Source organism: Doryrhamphus excisus, linkage group LG4, assembly GCF_037039965.1.
Source record: "Doryrhamphus excisus strain RoL-2023G ecotype Guam linkage group LG4, RoL_Dexc_Guam_v1.1, whole genome shotgun sequence".
Lineage (NCBI taxonomy): Eukaryota > Metazoa > Chordata > Actinopteri > Syngnathiformes > Syngnathidae > Doryrhamphus > Doryrhamphus excisus.
The window spans coordinates 2,962,894-2,987,606 of record NC_136360.1 but is presented as its reverse complement, the minus strand read 5'-3'; the positions used below and the strand labels follow the sequence as shown (position 1 = coordinate 2,987,606).

Genomic DNA, 24,713 nt, shown 5'->3' with positions numbered 1-24,713 from the left:
TGTAGGAAGGAGTGTCTCTGTCTGAACTCTATATTATTTCTCTGGAGGGCAAAAGAGACGAAAGCCCACACTCGTTCCTGCCTGCCCTTTATCAGTACCCAGTCAATTCCTGTGGGCGTCTTATCCATCAGGTGTAAAAGGGCCATGCCAAGCAGTACCAATGAGTGGAGCCACAGAAACGCTCTTTTCTGTGGAGAGAGAAAATGGGAAGACGGTGGGTAGCAAAATATTGGCTTTAAACAACATCCTTGTCATGATATTACACGGATTCTGTTCAATGCAAAATTACATAAGTCAATACCGTAGCTTGTGTGCCTGTTTCACAAATGCCCGGTCTTTCTTCTTGTGAAAACGATTCAGTTAGTTTTCTTTGTGTACCGTATTCACATGCAACAATGTGTAGCTTTTATAGCTGGTGTCACCCGCATATGGTTGTAGTCCTTAATTTAGGCAGTGGACTACTATTAAATCTTAAAGATATTTAAAATAACTCACACCTTACAATACTAGACAGTGCAGCATTGTAAACGTGATCTTTAAAGGTTTGTTTACATGGTAGACAGGACTCCGCTGTCTCGTCGTCCTCACCCACACACGCTCTGTGCCTGAATGAGGACTTCCTTGCATTTTGATAGCAGGCCTGTCTGTTCACAGGCACTCTAAAGAATACTAATCAGAAACGCTGCCACCGTATTCACACTTTATTCAGTCACAGATGTAGACAATAACTTGGGGCACATGATAAATGACTAGTCCCGTATTGCTCGTACGTATTATATGGTCATAGACAGACCAAACAAAGAGAGAAAAGATCATTTGGGATTGAACCTCTGATTCTTTAGAAACTTCCTGTGGTACCTACACAATAAAACATCACAGATAAACATTTCTCTCTTTAAAAACAGTTGGATTTTTGCGCTGCATAAGCAAGGCCTCCGGCAGCTTGCTGTTGTTGCTAAGGTTGGATGCAGTAAGAAAGTCATTTGGAACTTCTTAAAAGATCCTGAGCATCATTGAACAAACAAATAAAAAATAAATGTCACCGACCCCAAGCCGGAGGACTGGCTGACGGTTAAATGAAGCTTGTTACTGGTGGCGAATGCAGGCCAATAGCCAGGCTATTGAATCAGGCATCATCTGCAGGAGATGGGTTTTGAGATTAAAAAAAATAATAATTTGTTATACCATGTGATTAAGGCTGCACGGTGGGAAAAAAGAGGTTTGTGCGCAAGCCACACAGCTAGGAGACCCAGATTCGATTCCCGGCTCAGGCATCTTTGCATGTTCTTCTCTGGTTTTCTCCTCCCACCAAATTGTCCATAGGTATGAATGTGAGTGTGAATGGTTGTTTGTCTATATGTGCCCTGTGATTGGCTGGCGACCAGTCCAGGGTGTACCCCGCCTCTCACCCAAAGACAGCTGGGATAGGCTCCAGCACCCCCGCGACCCTCGTGAGGAAAAAGCGGTAGAAAATGAATGAATGAATGAATGAATGAATTTGTTATACCATGTGATTAAGGCTGCATGGTGGAAAAAAGGGGTTTGTGCGCAAGCCACACAGCTAGGAGACCCAGATTCGATTCCCGGCTCAGGCATCTTTGCATGTTCTCCTCTGGTTTTCTCCTCCCACCAAATTGTCCATAGGTATGAATGTGAGTGTGAATGGTTGTTTGTCTATATGTGTATAGAATATGTGTATTGGCTGCCGACGAGTCCAGGGTGTACCCCGCCTCTCACCCAAAGACAGTTTTTTATTTCTATAATACTTAGTACTATGCTGTTAGACCTGTTTACTATGTTGCTGTAATTTCCATAAGTTCACATAACATCTGTTTCTTTCTCCATCTATCTATTTTTTGAAATTCATCAGGTGTGAAACTAATGCCAGATTACTGCTGCCCATTTGGATCGTCTTGGCAGTTGATATAAAATAGCCGCAACACAAGATCAAAAGGAGCAACTTTGGCTTTTCAGATTTAGTTCCTGGGGCCCCTGAGTTTCTTTTCGTTGAAAGGATCTGTTAGTAACACACATGGGGGCCTCCAAGAATAATAGATTTGCTTTTTTTTTTTTTTTTTTGCAAGACCCTGAGCATTTCATTTCTTTATATTACTGAACGCAATTCAGTGAAGTAAACGTAAATGTTGGTGGCTAATTTGCAAAACAGGGCCAATAAAATATTAAAAACTTACATCAACTTATAAGATTAGAGAACCAGGACTTTGGGATGTCAAAGAGATTCACTTTTCACTTTACTAAACAGCACAAACACAAACTTTCAGAAAGAAACAGAGAAATTAGAAAACATTGTTATCCAAGAATGCCCTCCAAAAATGCAAATGCGGTGTAGGCTATTTGACCTGTTGGCTCAGCCTTAAAAAACGCACGGACCTCCCCAGAATATTGAAAGACAGTCTTGTGTGAGGTTAAAACCATGCTGTTATCGCTGTGAGCCAGTGAGCTCAGCCCGTCTTCCCCCTTTTTTTGTTGCTTGTGGCAAAGTAGCGATGAATATAAGAGAGAGAATAAAGTATTTAAGCTCAGTCTCCATTATTGGATGCATCCATTGTTTTTTTTAAATTGTTTTAGCGCACGGATATGAACATACCCTGGTATGGTCCTTTGGGATGAGGCTGATCAGGTTTAAACGCCCTTCTGGCAGGGATGTCTTTGATGGCTGCCGGCTCGATGAATTTGAAGCAGGATTCATTGCAAGCGCCACGACAGGACACCGAGACATGAAAAAAAAAAACAGCCTGTGGAAAGAAAGCTCGGCCTGAGGGGGTATAAGAGAGGAAGCCCATGCCAAGTTTGTGTGAAAATGTGACTATTATGCGAGTGAACCAGTGTGCTCACCTTGCTGCCAGTTACAACAATCAAAGTGGACAGAGGATGAGATTGTACAGAGAGTTCTCGCCAAGTAGCCGGCATTCACATTTTGTTCACTGGAAGCCGAGTGTGAAACTTTGATGAAGAGCAATTTGCATCTCTGGATGGCTATGAAGAGGTTGGCTTTGTTGTTGCCACCAAAAAAAAGCTGCTGCCTCCAGAACCTGCCAGCCTCATCACCAACCGGCAGCCACCCTCTGCCCTTCACCCTCCACCCTCCTGGCATCTCTTTTGTCTGCTTCAGCCAGCAGCATATCCACTATTGTATTGTGTAGCCAAGGGTACCTGCTAGGAGTCTTTTCATTGACACTCCCTCGGGTGTTTTTTTTTTTTTTTTTTTTTTTTTTTTTTTACTTTTGGAATTTAATGTTTAGAAAAAAATAAGCAAAAATAGGATGTCACATAATTTTTGATGGAATATTGGATAGCACTGCTGACTAGGGTTGGGTATTGTTTACATCAGTGTGTGCTTATGGCACATTCTAAAAATATAACCCAAAAAAACCCCAAGAAAATAAACACCAACAAATTGAAAAATCATATCATATTTAAAATTATATTAAAGTGCCACTTGCATCCTTTTATTTTTATGTGGCCCTTGGTGGAAAAAAGATTGGACAACCTTGGTTTACGTATTATCCAATACCAGTGCCAAATCAGGAGCAGAGGCAAAAAGCTGCTATTTTAATATATCATGGTTACAAAAAGGGGATTGAAAACATAAATGAGCCTGGCTGAGGAAGGTAGGTTAACAAAATTAAATTTAAAGCAAGTTGGCGCGGCACATGGAGGATTTGGGCGATCTGAAGAGACACAAACAAACAAGGAGAAGGCAGGGAAACAACAGTAGTGGTTAGGTAGAGATTAAACATGAAAAAGATTTTAAATAACGCTTTATCGCGAGGACAATGCAGCCATGAGCACACACATCTGATATATATGGAAGAGATTTGTTGACATGGTCGATATACACTATTTAGTGAGAAAGGGTGCACGTGTAAGTATTCCTAGTGTCATGCATTTATTCAGTAATTAAATACAAACCATCAACAAAGGCAAAGTGTCCATCGAGCTATGTAATGCTGTGCAATGCACGTCTGAAAGCTGTAAAAACCCCTCCACAATGCAACCCAAGCCTTGACTAACATGGCCAAGAAGGTTGGACACGCCTTCCTGGCAAAACAAACATGTGTGTCTAAAGTGTGGCACAGGGGCCATCTGTGGAATGTGGCTCATTGTGGAAATAAAATAAACCAAAACTCTGAAAAAATTAAGAAAAACACAAAGATTTGTTTTAAAATATATGTATAATGTTGTTTTTATGTTGTATTATACATAGTTTTTGTATTATTAACAGACGTAAATAAGCATAGGCAAGTAGAAAAGAGAAAAACGTGATAATTATTATTATTATGATGATGATTATTATTATTATTATTATATTGTATCATAATAGTGGCGTACTCGGTCTCAAAAAATGTTGACATTCATATATTTGAGTGTCAAAAAACAAACATTGTTTTGTGACTCATTAAAAGACATTACTTTCACAATATCACCTTCAAACACTTGTTGTAGGTAGCCAAGTCTTTAGAGCTATAAGCCATTAAGATGTATATTTACAGCTTTGCTTTTCCCAGCAATAATTATACCGGTATCATATAGCTCAATTTTAGTGCATAAATACACACCTAAAACACAAAAAGGTCCCTATGATGGTCTCTATTATTAAGAGAATGTCAGTGAAGGGGGTTGGTGTAGAATTCTGTGAATCGGAATAGAAGACAGGGTATAGTGTGTGTGTGTGTGTGTGTGTGCGTGTGTGTATTTGTATTCCAGTGGCTGAGGGTATCCGTGGATACACCTAGGTGACTGGGAAACATGCAGCATGAAGAAGTGGGAGAGTTGTTATATCACAAACATGCCCTTGATACCCACAATGATTAGAAAAAACACAGTGGAAGGTTACTTTAGGTCATTCCTGACCGTACTGATGCTGATCCACAGATTCATACTGGTTGGGTTTGTTTACTTCTCATTTGTAAATGATTCTGTAATTAAGATAAGGAATATTGGCTGTTTTACTTACTTTGAGCGCAATTGACAGTTAGTCTGGGTGTAATTTGTGTGTTGTTTCGGAAGTATTTTTAGTGTAGTTCTGAGGTCAAGATGAACGTATGTGTTTTTAAACATCACTGATAGTAAACAAGAAAACGAAAAAGAAAGGGCTGCTTGCTAAGGAGAACAAGGGAAGGAGTGAAGGAGAGAGTAGCAAGGAGATGATAAGGAACAAATCAAATGAGCGTGGCAGAGAAGACTAAAAATGGAGACTGTGTTCAATGTTTTGTTGCGTGCGGAGATCAGAGAGAGGCGGGGTCATTTTGTCACAAACAATCACATACCCACAGTCACCTCTGGCAAGTCTAAGTTATGCAAAGTAGCAGCTTGCGATTTCTTTTGTATTTTTCACCTTGGAAAAATTCCTTCTGCAGCATCCTTTGAACCTATTTCAAAAGGGATGCCAAAAGCATGCACAGAATCTTAGTATATTCTCAAATGCTGGGATGGCTGGCGACCTTTACATCCTTATTGGTTCTTGGCCATTTGGAATTTTAAAGAGTTTTTTTTTTTCCTTGTCAGCATGAAGATAATTCCTTCTCTCTTTTGTCTGCTGATGCTCAGCAGGCTCCAACCTCCAACCCACCCCACCTCCAAACCCCCTAACCCCCCTTTTACACTCCCCACCGACCCACACCTCAAATAACTGCAATCAGCGGGTGCATGATTTTTGATAATAAGCCCGGTGGTAATTTGTCATGTGGGCTGACCAGCCGTGCGCCGCGTGTGTGCAGTTTGGGACATGAATGGCGACGATACAGCAAAGAGGAATTACAAGGCTCACAGTGAGTGTCGATTCATACAGCCAGCGGGAACATGTTAGCTTGTTATAAAGACTTTTTTTTTTCTTTTTGTTTTTGTCTGGGTGGGTGTGCAAAAATTCCCATTGGTTCTCTCTGTTCTGCAAAGAATAATTACAGAATGCATAGTTATTGATTTTTCATGAGAGCTGTCACTTAACCAAGCACTAATATACATGATCACTCCCTTGTCTGGCTGTGAAAATAAAATTGCTCCCATCATCACTGTTATTAATCATCTTTCTGTTAAACGCTCATAAAAAAAAAACATTTGATTGATTTCAAATTAATATTTAAGTTGCCAAACATCAGTAAGATACTTTTAATGAATGAAACAGTACTATGGGGGATGGGGCCAGACTCGTATAGCACAATGTGGCCCTTCCCCCAGCTTCCTTGGTTCAATGGAAGCAGTGGGACATTGGTGCTGCATGTGTATGTGCATGTGCATGTGCATGTGCATGTGCATGTGCATGTGCATGTGCATGTGCATGTGCATGTGCATGTGCATGTGCATGTGCATGTGCATGTGCATGTGCATGTGCATGTGTGCACGTGTGTTATGGTGCTAGCAGAGGCGTTACTGTATCATTCAGAGTGTATTTGACTCAGTAATGGGAGGCGTTTCCTAACCTCTACCAGCAGACTGGAAGCCTTAAATGTACTGCAATGTAATTTTAATATGCTATGCTCATTTTAGTATTCTATACATCAGGCGGTCACGCGGTGTTCCCGACTATGGTTGTTTTGAAATACTGTGTGGTCATAAAAAAAAGCTGACCGGTCATTTTGGATGATTTTGACAGAATATGGTGTTCAACAGCTACATAGACATGGTTTATGCCAAAAGAAAGATTTAACGCTCATATTTCGGTGTGTTTCTACCTTTTTTTAGTAATCAGCAGTAGAACATAAAGTAAGCTAAATATCAGTGATCAACAAAAAAGAAAGGATACATTTCAGTTTGACACATATTTAACCATATATATTAATCCAAAATATATAAACAACACAAAACATGGTTGTTTTTACATGAAAATAACAATGTATTTCCAAATATATATAAAGAGGACTACCCCACCATATGCTCTCAGCTGTATGCAGATGTAGATGCAGTGGGGGTGTACCTTCATGATTGATAGCTGTTCATTAAAACAATGACCCAGTCCAGAGAACTAAATGTCTCGTCTTGTGATGTGATTGAAGTGTTAGGGTTGGATGTGGGGCATAGGGGAGGAAATGTCTAGCTACGTTTTTGTCTGGTGGAGCATAACAGTGATGATATCGATGTCTGTCTGTGTAATAAATCAATGCAGGTCAAGTCTGAGAGCCTGACGTCACCCGGTCAGTCACATCAGTCAGTCGGCATCAGCCTATGTATCTTTAATATGAGGCCATTAGAGTGTTGTGGTGATCAGAAGTGTGTTGTGTTGAAATTAATATTTTTTTATTTTATTTGATTATATAAAAAATAAAATAAAATGTAATAATTATATAATATTCTATAATTATATTGTATTATTTTATATTTTATTACAAATAAAAATAAAAATAAAAAAATATAATGTTTAAATAAATGTGACATCAGAAGTTGAGTTTTAGTTAGATTATACCTGCAACAGTAACCGGTGGTATTAATATCATTATGTTGTTTTTATTATTGTGCCTGCTGTGAGATCAACAATCAACTCTGATGCTTGTATGGATACTTCATCCGTCCATCCATTTTTTTTAAGTTCAGTGCAAAATATGTGTCATTTTTCACAGCTTTTACAGTGTCAGTTTTAAACATTATTCCCCAACACAGCAAAAGAAAGACTTGTCATTTCTTAGAGATTAGAAACCAAAACAAGTAACAGTTCCATGTTTCCAGTGAAGCTATAAAAAGATGTATGAGCAGGTGCAGACAAACGTGAGAGGTTGTATACCCCCAGTGAAGTCGTTACATACACGGAGGAGATGACAGCAATTGCATTGTGAAACCAAGGTGTTTGAAATTAACGCTATCTATTCTACAGGATTGGTTTGTTGCACTCGGCTTTGTGAGCAATTCTTTATATTTGCAAATAAATGATGGATGTATTTGACTTTTTTTAATTTAAGGGCTGTGAAAATAGATTATTACATTGCTTGGTTGGTACCAGGAACATAATTGCACTCCACCAGGAAAAAGATAATTATGTTATATACGGTTGATGTACTGTATGGTTTATTTATTGTGTCAAATGTCAACTATGGCACTTTCAAAAAGGTCGTATCAGAAAAAAAATGGCTACATCATGGCTACCTGTTTTATTTTTAAAAAATAACCTTTCAAAGGCTGTTTACATGACATAATAGGGATGCACATTTAGAAGATGTACTACTTGTTATGGAATTTGACACCGGCTGCCTTGTCATTCTCTGTTGTGAGCCTCAAAAATTCACCCAACTCCACCAAGTGTTTGCTCTTCACATCCTGTATTAAATTTGTGTTGAAGCTTTTTAACAAGCTCCCCCCTGCTAGATATTTTTTCCACGGCGTGTGTTGCAGGATGCAAACTCGACATCATTCTCACAAATGGCATGAAATTCCACATGGCAGACATGATCGTTTGTGGTTTGTCTCAGTACGCTTGCACAGTTTGTCGGAAATGGGGAGGGGACACTGTGCTGCACACAGACTATAGCCTGTGCATGTTGGAAAGCATTGATCGGCACATGCCGATCAGATAATTTTCCCCGGAAAACGGACGATATTGATTGGTGGCCAGTTGATCATAACATCCCTATTAAGAACTCATATCCAAAAATTGTTCAATTTACTGTGCAGTTGTTATTATTGTTGTTCTGTAAACACATAAAGACATTTGTAAATATTTCTAAATCAGAAATCGTAAGGTACATTGCTTTTTGTGTGATTTTAACAACTTAAAAAACAACAACAAAAAATTCATCCATGGTGTAGTCGTCATATTCTGGTCTTTTCCTCGGCGATGGAGAAAGTGCTTTTAATCTCTTCACAAGAGCAATATTTTCTTCTGTCCACTTTACTGTGTTTCACCCGGATGAATGTACACACACACAGTTGCACGTACTGTAGACCTTGAAGTATTCTCCACTCACTCATGGCTGTTGTTCAACCTTAGCTCTCTGATTAACGACCTCCGTCCCTCCACTGACATGCAGTGTTCTTTAGCTCTTTAGCAGATCACAACAATGTGAAGGACAATCCATATCCTCTGTTATTTCTCCTGCATTCTCTCTTTTCTGGATCTCCCATAAACGTATTCTTCCAAGACCCACACTGGTGTTAGCTACCAATATATTCACTATATCTCTTCGGGACATGTCCGAGCCATCCCAGTCTGCCCTCTCTGACTTTATCTCCAAGTCCTCTAACATGCAATGTCCCTCTTATGTACTCAGTTCCTGATCCTATCCATCCTGGTCACTCCCAATGAGAAAATCAGTATCCTCATCTCTTCTCTCTCTCAAATATAACATTCAAGTTGCACTCAAAGTGCTCATGACACTAAGGTTCATTAAAAAAAAGTAGGCATGGTTAATTATCAGCCCAATAGAAGCATAAAAGTATGATATTGGTCGATATCAGTATCAGATTCAGATGCTCTATACAACACGTGTTTTCCGCTGATTGTGGAAGCCCTCTGCAGTGATACACATTCAGTCCCAAACTTCTCTTTATCTGAGGCAGAAATACAAAATAACTGTCTTTGAAATGTACCAAATATAATACCAAAGAACCTGGTGCGGAGAGTGCCATTTTTTTTTTATGTGAACCGGCTTACTCCATCTGTTCGAGCAAAAGCCTGCCACATGAGTGGGCATAATATCCAAAAAATATTTAACAGAAAATCATAGCAATATGAAAATAATGTATACCATACCATGTCTCTTCGTTCTTCTTTTCCAGTCTAAGACCATTTTAGTGCCAAAAAATGTAGAAAAACAAAAAAAAACTTAAATATGTCAGCATTTGATTACAGACTAACATGTTTTGTTGTTATGTGCACTTTGACATTTGTCACATCCAATGGTTGAATAAATGTATCACGTGAACTCCACCCTCATTAACGCGTTTCTTCTGTCTCGACAGCCAAGAAGACATGTGCAACGACAGACTTTGCCTGCAAGAACGGACAGTGTGTTCCTTCTAGGTGGCGCTGCGATGGAGAACAGGAGTGTGCAGATGGTTCCGATGAGGCTGACGCAATCTGCAGTAAGTAGCTGAGCGGACATGGTTTTACAGACATACAGCCACGCACGAAAACAAACTATGTTACATAGCCTTGGATGTCGACACGGAGAGGGTCACTTCACTCACAGTTATCTTTGTAAAGGCCGTGTTTTTGATACAAGCTCATTAGATGGTATTGACAAAACCGTACCTACTGCTGTAATGTAGAGCCAGGCCGTCCATACTATAATGGATACAGGTTTCTGTTCACGTTAATAAAACAAAAGTCAGTTACAAAGACACCATCCTCACTTTTAATGACACCAATGCCAATGAAGTCACTTCTGCTCGTTGTACTGCAGTTTGTGCTTAAATGAGCAGACATATGCACGCGCACACAAGCACAATGTTTAACCAACACAGACACAGATGCTGTCCCTCCGGCACAAAGAGCTCTCAAGGTTGTTTGTGTTGCATGTCCCATTTTTCTGCCTTCATACCTTTCGTGCAGAGGTCACACTACTCTGCCAGTTGTTTCATACATGGAAGTGGAAGAAGCTATAGTTACATAATTCCAACATAATTCCACAATCATTTCTTTAGCTTGGGTGCATTTGTTCGTCCACACAATTTCAAGTCAGTAACATTGCTACTGTTGGTCAGCGGTGTCCAAATTGTGGGTAGGGGGCCATTTTTGAAATTGAAAAACAACAGCAAAAATGGAAAAATCAGCAGAATGAAGTCAAAATATTATGAAAAAAAATCCAACAAAAAAGTAGGAATATTATGTCGAAAAATAACATAATTTTAGTATCATAAAGGGGACATATTAAAGTTAATCTAAAATGTTTAAGTCATGTTATAAGAACAACCTAAACTGCATATAAAATTGTAATAAAAAAAAAAACGGAATAGAGTTTAAATATCCATGAAAAAAAATTATTATACTAAAAGTTAAAATATGTGAAAAGTAAAAAAATTATACCAATAATAAAAATCAAAATTAGGTTGGGGAAAAAGTTCTAATATACTCCTGATCAAAATTATAAGGCCAGTTAAAAATTTACATTTTTCTCTTTTGGGAGTTAAGGAGTTTCTAAAAGAAGAAATCGGATCAAGACGCCAAAAATGAGTAAGCAATTTATTGCAAACAACCATTAAATGAAACATCTCATCAGCTGATCAAAGGTTTGCCATTAGAATCAGAATTTCTGTCAGCTACTGGCATACCAGTTATTGCTGCTGAGGTTGGACGTCATTCGGACATCAGTCATTTTAAAGTCTTAAAATATCCTGATGGTCATGGAACAAAAAAGTCAAGTGGGAAACCCAAAAAAATGTTACCGTCCTTGAGCCAGAGGATTTGATTGGCTGTCAAAACACAGGAGATCGTCGGCCAAAATGAAAGTTGTTACTGAGTGCAGTCCAGAAATATTTGTCAGGAATATTTCAGATACATTTCCGGTTCAACCTGAAATGCGTACTACTGAATGAACTTTACAGGTCAATTTGATTTGAGCTTCACTAATTTTGAAAGTACCTGTCCAGCATGTTCAATACTGAACATACTTAACAACTTCCTGGTGGAAAACGTTTTGACACCCCTGTGTCGGTGTACTGCTGTGGCACTAATCAAGACATATCTTATCTTTGTGTGACAAACTATGATCCTCTTATATCAGAGAGCATTGCTTAAGGCCTGCAAATAAATCATATTTCAGTGTTATGAATGCATGGCTTTTATTCCATTTAATCATGGTTATAGAATTCAAGGCCCAATGGGACTTATACTCAGTACACATACCTGCGTCATCTGCCTGTCTTTGTTCTGGTCAAGTCAAATGTAACCAATGTTGATAGCCTTTATAATAGTGCATTAATGCAATTCAAGGTCTTCAAATAAGTCACCCCTTGCGGTCTTATTTAAAAATCTGTTGTAGCTGCTGACTGCTTCAATTATGAAAAATGAAAGTCAAAACGCTGCAATTCTAAAGCTTCTCCTCAGCGTTGGTCAGAGGTTATTCAGCACTGCGGTGTGATGAGTGTGAGAGCGATGAGGATATAGGTAGTGTGTGTGTGTGTGTGTGTGTGTTACAATTGCATGGCCTTCACATTTTATTGATTATCATTTGGAGGGCAACAGAGGCCATCCTACAATTTTCTATTCTGCTTGTCCTCATTAGGGTCACGGGTAAGCTGAAGCCTATCCCAGCTGACTTAGGGCAAGAGGCGGGCATTGCTCAGCAGCCACATATTGACAAACAACCAATCACACTCACCTTCTCACCTATGGATGTTTTAGGGTCTCCAATTAACCTAAAATGCATGTTTTGGGGATGTGAGAGGAAGCAGTGAATTATATACAATGCATTTAATTAATCTCATCCAACCGGTGTTTTCACCCAAGATAAGTCACAGAACTAAGCTGTCTTATCAGCCAACTTCATGTGGATGTGACCACAGGCCATCCCTTGTATTTTACTAGCGTGATTCTTAAATAGGTGATCAAGGAGTCTTTTGAAGATTGTCAAAATAATAAATATGACTTGCAAACGCTGTGTATGTGTGGGTTTGCTTGTGCACAGCTTCATTAACGTCAATGGCTTCTGCATGACTACAGGTGACTACAGGATAGCCTCAATGAATTATAAGCATTACAGAAATGGCCAATGACGTATACAGTATGGGCAAGTCACTCACATGCCCTTGCAAAGACGTTTTACTTGATTGTAGTCATATTTTGCAACCAGATTCTTGAGATTCCAAGTCAACCAAGTCTTATTTTTCTTTCTCTTTTGGCTTTTCCCTTCAGGGGTCGCCACAGCAAATCAATCTCTTCCATCCAACCCTGTTTCTGCATCTGTTTCTCTCACACCAATACCCTCATGTCCTCCTTCACTACATCCATAAACCTCCTCTTTGGTCTTCTTTCTACCAATATATTCACTATATCATATATTCACTATATTCACAGTCTGACCTCTGACTTTATCTCCGAGGTCTCTAACATGTAATGTCCCTCTGATGTACTTGGTCCTGATCCTATCCATCCTGGTCACTCCCAATGTGAACCTGAGCACCCTTATCTCTGCTACCTCCAGTTCTGCTTCCTGTCTTTTCCTCAGGGGCACTGTCTCTAGACCAGGGGTCTCAAACATGCGGCCCGCGGGCCAAATGTGGCCCGCAGGACACTAGTTTGAGGCCCCCGCCTTGATATGAAAGTTTAATGTTAGTGCGGCCCGCGCATGTTTGATATGGATGCTGTATGGTATCATGTACCCCGAAAAAATTATTACATTTGATTAATGTTCATGTTAAAGGTTAAATAGCTGTTAATAGTTATCCTCTCTATCCGTGTGGAAGTGGTAAGTTTTTGGCTATTTAAGTTTAAAGGAAATAACCTGAAGGCTACTGTTTATTCTTGATTTGTTTATGTGTTTTTCATTTTATTTTGTGTAGAAAAATAAAAAGTAAGATATTTGAGAACAGTGGAATGTTTTATCAGAGCTTTTCTTGTAGGAAATTGGAACCAAAGCGAAGTTTAAATTTTTTTTTTGTTTTTAATAAATGCGTTTTTGTTTTTTTTTTCTGGAAAACCTGATGTGGCCCAGTCTCACCCAGACCCGAGCTCCAGTGTCCCCCAAGTAAATTGAGTTTGAGACCCCTGCTCTAGACCAAACAACATGGCTGGTCTCACCACAGTTTTGTATGCAGCAGTGTGTGTTGTAATCAGTACCAACTGGGGCTCATTGCTGTCATTTCACAATATACGTATATATATATGTATATATTTTCATGTCTGTAACTCGTCTTTAACATCCATAACCTCACCATGTTGTATTAAAGCCGCTGCTCTGTCCTTTCAGCCCACTCCGCTGTACGATCACCACTTAGTGATCTGAGTTCAGCTTAAGTAAAGGCTTTGATTAAATTGATTTGCCAGGGAGGTAATCGATGTGCTGATCCCTGAAACCTCTGGTTGACTGCTGATTAACTATAGACCGAAGGTAATGTCTCTGAAAAAAAGCATCGACAACAAAGTTACACATCTGAAAAAGCAGAGAGCTTTGGGTTGATGTTAATAATGTTGACATATTGGATTTTTTTGTGTTGTCATTCATCATTATTGTTTTGATAATATTTTAACTTTTTCCACAAAATTACTACTATATTATGTTTAGTTTGTTTCTCATAATATTACAACTTTAAAAAAATATATGTTTTTTTCCTTAATATGTCAAATTTAAGCTGGTAAAATATAATATAATATATATAAATTATATATATATATATAATATAATATATAATAAAAATATAAACATTTAAATTATTGTATACATTATTATATAAACTATGAATGTTTCTTCATAAAATTCAAATATCATGTATTTTTCTCATTAAAAAGGGGTTGATTGGTTAGCATGCAGGCCTTACAGCTAGGAGATTCGGGTTCAATTCCCTGCTGGGGCATCTCTGCGTGGAGTTTGCAAGTTCTCCTTGTGCATGTCCAAAAACACCTTAACAGGTTAATTGGTGACTCCAAATTGTCCATAGGTATGAATGTGAGTGTGGTGTCTATATGTGTCTATACCAGGCGTGGGCAAACTACGGCCCGGGGGCCACATCCGGCCCGCCAAGTGTTTGAATACGGCCCGCCCAATCTTTCCAAAGTATTTCATTTAAACTCAACATACAACCTGGCATCATGGCCTGAGCCAACCTTTTGATGGTTTTATCAATTTCGTTTTTTGACATGGTCTGTTGTTTACAAAGTGCTCCTGAAAAAAGGGACACAAGCACATAATAATAATAATTATAATTATTATTATTATTATTATTAGATTATTAGATTATTATAATTATTATTAGAACTATTATGATTATTATAATTATTATATTAATGCTAATTATTATATTAATTATATATAATATTATTGTTATATTTGCATATTTTACATAATAATATAATAATTATTATTTTAATTTTATTGTAATTATTATAATATTTTATTATTTTTTAAATATTTAAATATAAATATAAAATAATAAATAATAATAGCAGATTGCATGACAATTTTACAGATACAATAATACCAGGTGGACTGTTACGTGTAAAATATATAGTCTGCCCCCCCCCCCATAAATTTTGTCATATCAATGCGGCCCGCGAGTCAAAAAGTTTGCACACCCCTGGTCTATACAGTATGTGCGAGCAGCCCACGGTGTACCCCGCCTCTCGCCCGAAGACAGCTGGGATAGGCTCCAGCATGCCAGCGACCCTCGTGAGGATAAGCGGTAGAAAACGAATGAATGAATGTCATAAACTGATTTTTTTCCACGCTTCTCCAGTTTGACAATCAGTGCTCATTCACAGTGTTACAGATATTTTTTTCTACTGTGCATTTGTGTTCATTCAGCGTTGCCAAATTCTACACGGGGATTAACCTGAGCCCTTCTCGCCAACTGAGTTATAGAATTGCAACACCATACACTCAGATGACCTTGTTCACTCTCGTATTGAGCTGACACGGAAACACCCTTGAGATTTTTTGTTCTTCAAAACTTTTGTTTTGAAGAAGAAACTTTTCAAACATTGAGCACTGTATAATATGGGAGGTGTTTTATATTCATCACATACGACTCTTAATGGAAAGTCATCTCATCATCACTTTACTTCGCACAGGCACTTTGCACACAGAGGGGGGTGGTGTGCAGAGCTAAATGCTAAGTGCGTTCTTCCTGCTCTGTATGGCTGGTATAGTTCCCCCTGCACCTTTCCTTCACACTGCACAGAAGTGCAACCGCAAACCCAAACAAACATGTCTGCCGTGTGTAACCCATATGCTGTTTGTGAGCAATGTAAAGTTTCCGTGGGTAGCATGTTAAATAACTTTGATTTAATGCGGCATTTGGGGCGGCACAGCGGTATAGTGGTTAGTGCGCAGACCTCACAGCTAGGAGACCAGGGTTCAATTCCACCCTCGGCCATCTCTGTGTGGAGTTTGCATGCGTGGGTTTTCCCACGGGGTACTCCGGTTTCCTCCCACATTCCAAAAACATGCTAGGTTAATTGGCGACTCCAAATTGTCCATAGGTATGAATGTGAGTGTGAATGGTTGTTTGTCTATATGTGCCCTGTGATTAGCTGGCGACCAGTCTAGGGTGTACCCCGCCTCTCGCCCGAAGACAGCTGGGATAGGCTCCAGCACCCCCGCGACCCTCGTGAGGAAAAAGCGGTAGAAAATGAATGAATGAATAAATTAAGTATTCTATAGCCAGGATACCACGATATACCTGGAAGTCTTACCGGAGCTCCATCAAAAGTGGTATATGTTCTTTTGAAATCCCCCCCCCCATACGGCACCCCAAATAGCACTCATTATAAATACATAGAAAAATGTACAGTTCATCAACTTGAGCAGTATCGTTATCGGTTGATCTCAATCATGCATGGTATCGGAATCAGCAGCATAAAACCCACATCAGATCTATTTGTATTTATGTATTTATGTCCATACAGTACACGCTTCTGTACTATCTTGGTGTTAAGCATCACTATCATCTGGAATCATTTCAGGAAGCTCATTTAAATTAATGCACACTTACCTTCACAGCAGTTTGTGTGAATTGTATCAATTCAGTGTCAATGTCTTTCAGTAACAATGCAATTGGATCAGTTATGAATGGGTAGGCTGGTGTGGCGTAGATATGCCACCGCTCAATACTTATTAAACTGGTGCTCCCTTGGTAGAAATTTGCAGTTGTCTTTCTAAAAATCCCCTATGGTCTTGTTAATGTGGTCAGAAATATAACAAGTAGACAGTGTATATGTATTTATGCATGTATTCATGGTTAGAGGCTTTTCCGTAGCATAATTCTCCAAGTTCAACAGCAGGGCAATACAATTGGATTTTCCACAAATGCATGACTCGTGACATTTAAAAATGCATGAAATAAATAACATAAACTCTTGTTTAATTATTTTCAATAGTTTCAACATCAGGGGGGAGTTTTGTGTTGTGGGTTAGTAACCAGTGAACTTGTATTTCTTCCCATGTGTAGTAAAGTGAGTTTTCCATCCTTGTCTGCACGAAGCAATAGGAAGGTGAGCATTTAAAGCATGAGGCAAAAGGTTGTGTTAATGAATTATTTTTAAATATACACGGGAAGGATATGGTGAGTTGCATTGTCTGGTTTCAATTTCATGCTTGAGGCAAGTGGCAAGCATAATTTCCCGGGTGGCCTCTCTCTCTCTCTTGCTCTCTCTCTCTTTCTTATTCGGCATGCACATTCACCGTGGTCATGAGTCATAAGATCAACCAAGAAAAATCGAGTGAGTTAAGGAAACTCAAGTAGCAACTTCCATCATGTGATTGACTTTATGATCTTGGGGGGGTTCAGGTTCCTGCAGCAACGGTAGCCTGTGTTTTTATTAGAGATTGTAATTAGGAATTATGTCTTTAGCTTTGCTCCCACTGGATCCTGCGGTACTGATCCAATCCGTCTTGCCGCAAAGTGCCATTCACACTGACTCCAGTAGGTACTCCGGAGAGTCCGCTCTGGCTGTGGAAACTGCGCTCACGAGAATAGATGTCCATGCAATAACTAGCCTTGTATACAGGAAGTTCTTGTAAACTTCTTCTGTCTCTTCAGGGTTCCATCCAACCCTGTCTTCTGCATCTGTCTCTCTCACACCAACTACCCTCATGTCCTCCTTCACTGCATCCATAAACCTCCTCTCTGGTCTTCGTCTATGCCTCCTACCTGGCAGCTCTACACGCAGCATCCTTCTACCAATATATTCACTATCTCTCCTCTGGACATGTCCCAACCATCTCAGTCTGGCCTCTCTGACTTTATCTCCAAGGCCTCTAACATGTAATGTCACTCTCATGTACTCGTTCCTGATCCTATCCATCCTGGTCACTCCCAAAGAGAACCTCAGTATCTGTGTATGTCTTGTATTTTTATTTTAGTGTATTTAGCTATTTTTAATGCTTAATTTAAACTTTCTTCTTGATGGATATTGTTTTACTAAAACAGCAATAGGCTGTATTCATATATTATATATATTATATATTCATATATTTTCTGGTGAGGGATGACTGGTTGTGAATAAAAAGTGTGACATGAATCCCAACAGGCATTATGTGTGTGTGTGTGTGTGTGTGTGCATGTGATATTTGAATCATTAATTATGGATGATGAAACAATGATTCCTATGTCAACATTGAAGGTCATCCCTTTGTCAATTCCTTGTAGACTGACCATCTCGGGGTTTCATTGACGTATATTGTTGTCTTGTGTTATTTGATTCATCATGTGTCTTTTATAATATTAATCATGTGAAATGCTTGTTGAATATGTATTTGTTAATGTTTCACCATATAGAACAAATACGTGCAAATAGAAATGCTACAACACTATGTGTTTCATTAGTCAAGTAAGCCACAACCTCAAATTTGGGTGACAACAAATTATGGATAAATGGTATCCAGTAACACAGTACATGGAAAAATTGGTACTTTCAAATATTCCATTTGGTTTTCCAGACATCAGATTCATTTTAGTTGTAAATTATGGTTGTATTTATCAAATAAAAACAACAGTAATTTATTATCCACTGACCCTGAAGCAAATGTTGTATTATAGCTCTATTTATGCTGCCAGCAACTACAGTACTTTGAAGTTTAGAAGATAATATGGGGACTACTTGACCCCGACACATGCACTTGTTTATGTGTTCAGTATAATTTGTTGACACATATTAATGTTCATGACCCCCAGTGCTTCTTTTGGAAACAATCCAGGGAGGAAGTGAACTGAGATTTGGGCTTTCAAGTTTATTGGTTGAAACGCGGCACAAGCCATCGGCAAAAAGTGATGAGCTGCGCTGTGCTTTTTTTCGCCTCCCCTCCCCCAGAGGCACTGACAGACCCCTGGTCTAAACTCCACTAATGGTTCCACATTATCCAATACCACTATGCCTCTTTCACCCACCCTTGAGCTCCACAACGGTCCTAGAGCTCTAAAGCTTGATGGAAACAGGGCTTTCGTGATACATCATATTTCAGTACCTGCTGCTATAGCCCCAACCCCAACTGTACCAACAATTTATGGATTGGATTTCGGATGACGGTATCTATATGCCGGCTTCTTACCAAACTTGTATTCCAAACTTTTATTCATCTTTTTTTCTTTGCACCTGAGTCATTTCTCTTTTCTGACTTTGATGACTTCACTTTCGACCACGCTCTCAATCTGCTTAAAACAGAATGTTAATAAATGGGGATCAGTGTTCCAATGAAAGCCACTAATCAACAGTAACCTTAATTTAAAATTTAATCTGATACTAGCCACATACGCACTTTGGGTAAATTGGATTTCGCATCAGAAGGACAAAAGAAGGGTGACACAGCAACATTCAAGGCAGGACATTTCTGTTAATTGCCTTGGTGTTATGCACAGTGGTCTATAGTTGTCACAACCCAAAGGCATGGATTGAATATACAGGGTAGTGTTTTGGGGAGGGTCGGGACTGAGGTATCCTTGGATGTTGTTCACGAGGATGAACCACATCTACCGTAATGTGGTCGCTGTACTGGACCGTTGTGGTGAAGAAAGAGCTGAGCTGGAAGGCAAAGGTCTCGATTTAACGGTCTATCTAAGTTCCTACGTACTACTCACCTATGATCATGAGCTTTGCATAGTGACTGAAAGAGCAAGATCATGGATGCAAGCGGGCCGAAATGAGTTTCCTCGGATGGGTGGCTAGGCTAACCCTAAGATTTAGGGTGAGGACCTCGGCCATCCTGGAGAAACTCAGAGTAGAGCCGCTGCTTATTTATGTCGAGGTGGTTTTCATTGGTACATTTCATGAAGGAAAGGTGCATCGTGGCAAAACCTTAATAATATTCGTTTCTGAATGTTCCTAAATAGGCTTTTTTACTCACAAACATTTAGAATTTGAAACCAGTATCATAAATACACTGTAATAAACACTGTAATGACACTGACACTGTAATAAAAAAAATGTTTGTGTCAGTGTGACAGGTCTCACTCGCTCACATTTTGTATTTTGTATTATTATTTGTATATATAAAAATATGCTTGCTGACTGTATTGTTTTAAATACCCCTAGTTCTGAAATTAATATCCTTTTACATACAATTTAGTGTAATTATCGTTCAAATCGTTGACCACAAATAGATTTCCCCAACTTATTATATCTGCGATTAATTGTGAGTTAACTATGGACCAAGTGCAATTAATCACTATCAAATATTTTAATCGATTGACACCCCTGCTTTCTGTTCATTAAATACGGTGAAAATTGGCATATTTCAGACATAGTTGCTAATGTGATTAATCATGATTAATTAGTTAATTTTTGATTAATCTGATTAATTTTTCTAAATAATATCACAGCCCTAGCAGCGATACATTGCTTTGGATACTAACACCATATGTTTTTCAAAAACATCACTGATCTGTGACATGAGAATCACCAGACCGTGTGGTGAATTGTTCAATCCATTTATTAAGCTGGCAGCTATTAACCCTCATGTGAAATGACGCTTTAAGTATCTCGGTTGGAGGTGGGAAAAAAAAACCTGCTGTAATAAACATGGATGGTAGTTTTATGTGAAAGTATTCAAAGATGACTGTGTTAAAAATTAATTTTCAAACTGTTAATCCACGCTATATAATTACAGGGTACACAATTTATGCTGCATGCAAAGAAAGTACCATGGCAAAAAAATACACGCATTTACGACCCCCCCATCTACCTTAACAAGCCTTTTAAAATAATACCAAAGCTCATAAATGAGGTTAACAAGCATCACAATAGCAATCTGAGCCACTGCAGTACATCACGCCAGTATTTGGGAAGCAAATACTGGACTAAACCATACATGTGTAGTATTTTATGACTTATTGACAAACACACAAATTTCCATAATTTTTGTCTTCATAAGGATTATTTTCAAGAACAAAGTTGCACTAAAATATTTGAGTTAATCTCCAGACACCACACTCTTTCATGAAGTTTATTGTCATGTAGTTGATAGAACTACAGTCATTTGTGATAGTAAAGGCGAGTAAATCATTTGTACGCTTCCATTCATTTATCATGTGTTAAATTGTCACATATATTCCTCCCATGTTCCTTTCCCTTTGACAGTGTGTCGCACTGTGACAGATCGTGAGTCAAGGGCAACGTATATTACCTGCCAGCCTCAAACACACACCTCATGTTAAATAAATTATCTGTGCATTAGCCTGCGAGGCTATGAACTGTCTAAATCAATCAGCAGTGAGGCTAGCTAAGATGCCAAGGAGGCTGCAGGAGAGCGGCCGCAGTGTCATGCTGAAATGCACCAATCCCCTCCCTCCTTGTGAAGGGAAATTAAGAAGGTAGTTAATCAAAAGTGCATTAGCATACGCCGCTGAGCCCAGTCCACCCCAACACACCCTGCACATTATAGTCACTTAGGCAGACCGTGTGAGGAGAATAACAAACCCTAAACACTTTTCATTGTGCTCTTGTTTGACTTAAACAGACGCCATTCGACCTGAAGCGTTCAATGTGTTTTTTGACCTCAAAACCGGCAAAACTTATTGAAAATCTCCCACATCTCTTTCCCCAAAATTGCCCAAAAATGTCAATAATATTTGTATTGTACATTGTACATGACTTAATGGAGTTAAAAGTGGTGTTGATGGTTGAGAATATTTTGGTAAATTCCTTAACTCAGTGGCCCTCGGACAAAGCAAATCAAGAATGAGCATTACTATTATGAAGGGCATTGTTTTTGTTATAGGGCCACACGGTGGTTGAGTGGTTAGCATGTTGGCCACACAGTCAGGCGATTGGGAAGACCTGGTTAATTGGTGTAATACTGTAGGTATGATTGTGAGTGTGAATGTTGTTTGTCTATATCAGGGGTCGGCAACCTTTACTATGAAAAGAGCCATTTTACCCAATGCCCACTGAAGAAAAATAGCCTGGAGCCGCAAAACATATAGTATGTTTAAAACAACATTGGAGGGAATTTGGGGGTATCAAAGTAGTTCAGATAAGAAAAGACGAGTTGGAGTACTCTTGCTAGTTTTGGAGATAAACTTACATAAATGTATGTGTAAACTACTGTAAACGTAAAAACAAGTTCCCATGCCGCTGTTTTTAAATTATCTCGAATTTATTTTTTAGATTTGTAGGTAAGTATTACTTGTTTTTCTTCATGTACTGAACTGGATAGCAGTCAGAACTCACTCAGGATGCATTCATGGTCTCAGACAAAGTTGGATTTTTTAAAACTCATTACAAAAGACGTGCATTTTCCCCACTCGGGTGTTAAAAATATTCAAGCATCGCAAAGGGAGCCACAATAAAGAGGCTGAAGAGCCACATGCGGCTCTGGAGCCGCAGGTTGCTGACCCCTGGTCTATATGTATATGTATATGTATATGTATATGTATATGTATATGTATATGTATATGTATATGTATATGTATATGTATATGTATATGTATATGTATATGTATATGTATATGTATATTAGGGTGCGTCGAATTTGAATGGGAAATTTTAATAATAATAATAATACATTTTATTTCAAAGCGCCTTTCAGGACACCCAAGGTCACTGTACAAAAGATATAAAAACACCAATAAAAAATACAAGATAAAAGAGAACAACAATACATTTTAATTTCATAATATCAATTTGGCTGGCATTTCATTTTTTTCTAATGAACATAAAAATGTTTTCTGCAAAGTTTTGAGGAAATCCATTGAGATTTAGGGGTGCCACCTCACACATAAACTTTTGTAAAATTTCTGAAAATGGTGCACTTTCTAGTCTAATTGCCAAAAAGTTGACCTGGAAATGTTGAGTACAATGAACGTCTATACAACATGATTTTTATAGGGTTATTAAAGTAAATATATTTATTTTCTCTTTGGGCAGATTGGGTATTTCTCAGAATTCAACTTTCAAGATTCTCCATTCATTTGTCCTATTGACAAAATGAATGGCAGTAAATGGGACATGTTCACACGGCCTTACCCTGAATTTTATGTAGCAGTGATGGATATTTGACCTACATATACATTTTAAACACTTTAGTTTTTATTTTATTTGTATTTTATTGTAAACACAAGGGGCAATAGTAACATATTTAAATAACAATTCATGGCGACCATTGAGCACTGTTCACCACTTTATTCCACAAAAACAGATGTATGGTGGCACCGCTAAATAATCATGTATTGGAAAAATATTTTGTATGTGTTGTTTCTACATACATATATTGGAACACTTTTAGTACCCAGCCATATCAAAATTCAATAATTGTGTTTTTTGATGCACCCTAATGTATATGTATATGTTTATGTTGCAAGACCCAGTTCAAGGACACAGAGAAATATATGTTGTATATAATATATACATTGATTATGGTAGGAATTTGATAAATGTTTTAATTTTATTGTTTATATTTAAATAGAATGCAATTCAAAGCTCGTGGGAGTTGAGCCTTGCATGCTTTTTACCTCATATGGACTAAAATGAATGTAAATCTCCCTCCTACATGACCCCATTTTTGTTTTCTGCAGGCGGTATTCTATGAATAGGATTACTTAAATATACAATATGCAACATTTATTTTCTATTTACTTTAGGGAATATTATTGTACCAGAGGACTCCAGAGTGGAGTTGAGTTGATGGGCAGCTCATCCAAATTCTGCTGAATTGTGTTGTTTAAAAGGCAAGTGACAACTACTCACACATAATAGCCTGAAATCCACGGAGAGTTTTTTTGTTGTTGTTGTTTTCGCTGTGTTGATTCCAATTTGAGTCTAAGAAGCCCAGAATGATCACTCCTCGCATATATATTGATACAGACTTTTGATAGCAATAAGAACTAGTGATGCGGTGATCAGGTTGGCCGATACCGATCACATGGTATCGATTTATATATGATGCTATAGATTGGAAATTTCAACTGACCCCCCCAAAAAATAGGAATGGGACCCATTTTGGTTTTTATTTCTAAAGGGATCCAGAATTCTTTGATCGGTCATAAACGATATGTGGTCGATTGATCAGAACATCCCTAATAAGAACAAATGATCTTTTTTGTATAAATAAATTAAATTGGTTGGCACTTTTGTGAGGTGCACATGTATTTTGTGAGTGGTTGTGCAAGCCGAACAACATACACAACATACACAACATACAAACACCATCCATTCAGCCCCCTGAGTGGCGATAACCTTGACTGTGCTCGCCCGTTTCCTCTCTCTGTAGAGAGATTCACAGAAGGATGTCTGCTGTTAGTAGCCTTTTTAAGATTAGAGAAAACACTGGGAAAAATACATGCATTTCGAAGAAGAGCGTACTAGTCGTGGTTGAAGTGGTCATCGGAGAATAGGAGTAAACTGACTTCTTTTCAAACTAACAGTGAAAACGTATTTGAAAAATGGTGAAAAAAAGATAAATAAAATAGGAGAATAAAACAGAAAAACCTAATAGTTACATTTGACCCTTTTGCTTTAAACAGTCACAACTGGTTTTTCCAAGACGCATGTGAGTGGTCATCATGTATAATTGATGAAGTTGCGTTTGGCGTGCTGCTACATTGTTATCTGGGGACTTGTGCTGTTGGTTTAAAGTGTGTGTGTGTGTGTTTGTGTGTATCATGATACATTGGTCATATCT

At 38.4% G+C, this 24,713-nt stretch overlaps 1 protein-coding gene across 7 annotated transcripts in view; it reads left to right on the top strand.

The window, feature by feature from the left end:
• The window catches only part of lrp8 (low density lipoprotein receptor-related protein 8, apolipoprotein e receptor), a 131,430-nt gene that overhangs the window by 45,797 nt on the left and 60,920 nt on the right, over positions 1-24,713 (top strand). For all 7 annotated transcript variants that reach the window (XM_078789983.1, XM_078789982.1, XM_078789980.1 and 4 more), the window contains one exon: positions 9,907-10,029. In XM_078789983.1, coding sequence (XP_078646109.1) covers positions 9,907-10,029 — 123 coding nt within the window. The remainder of the gene's footprint in view (positions 1-9,906; positions 10,030-24,713) is intronic.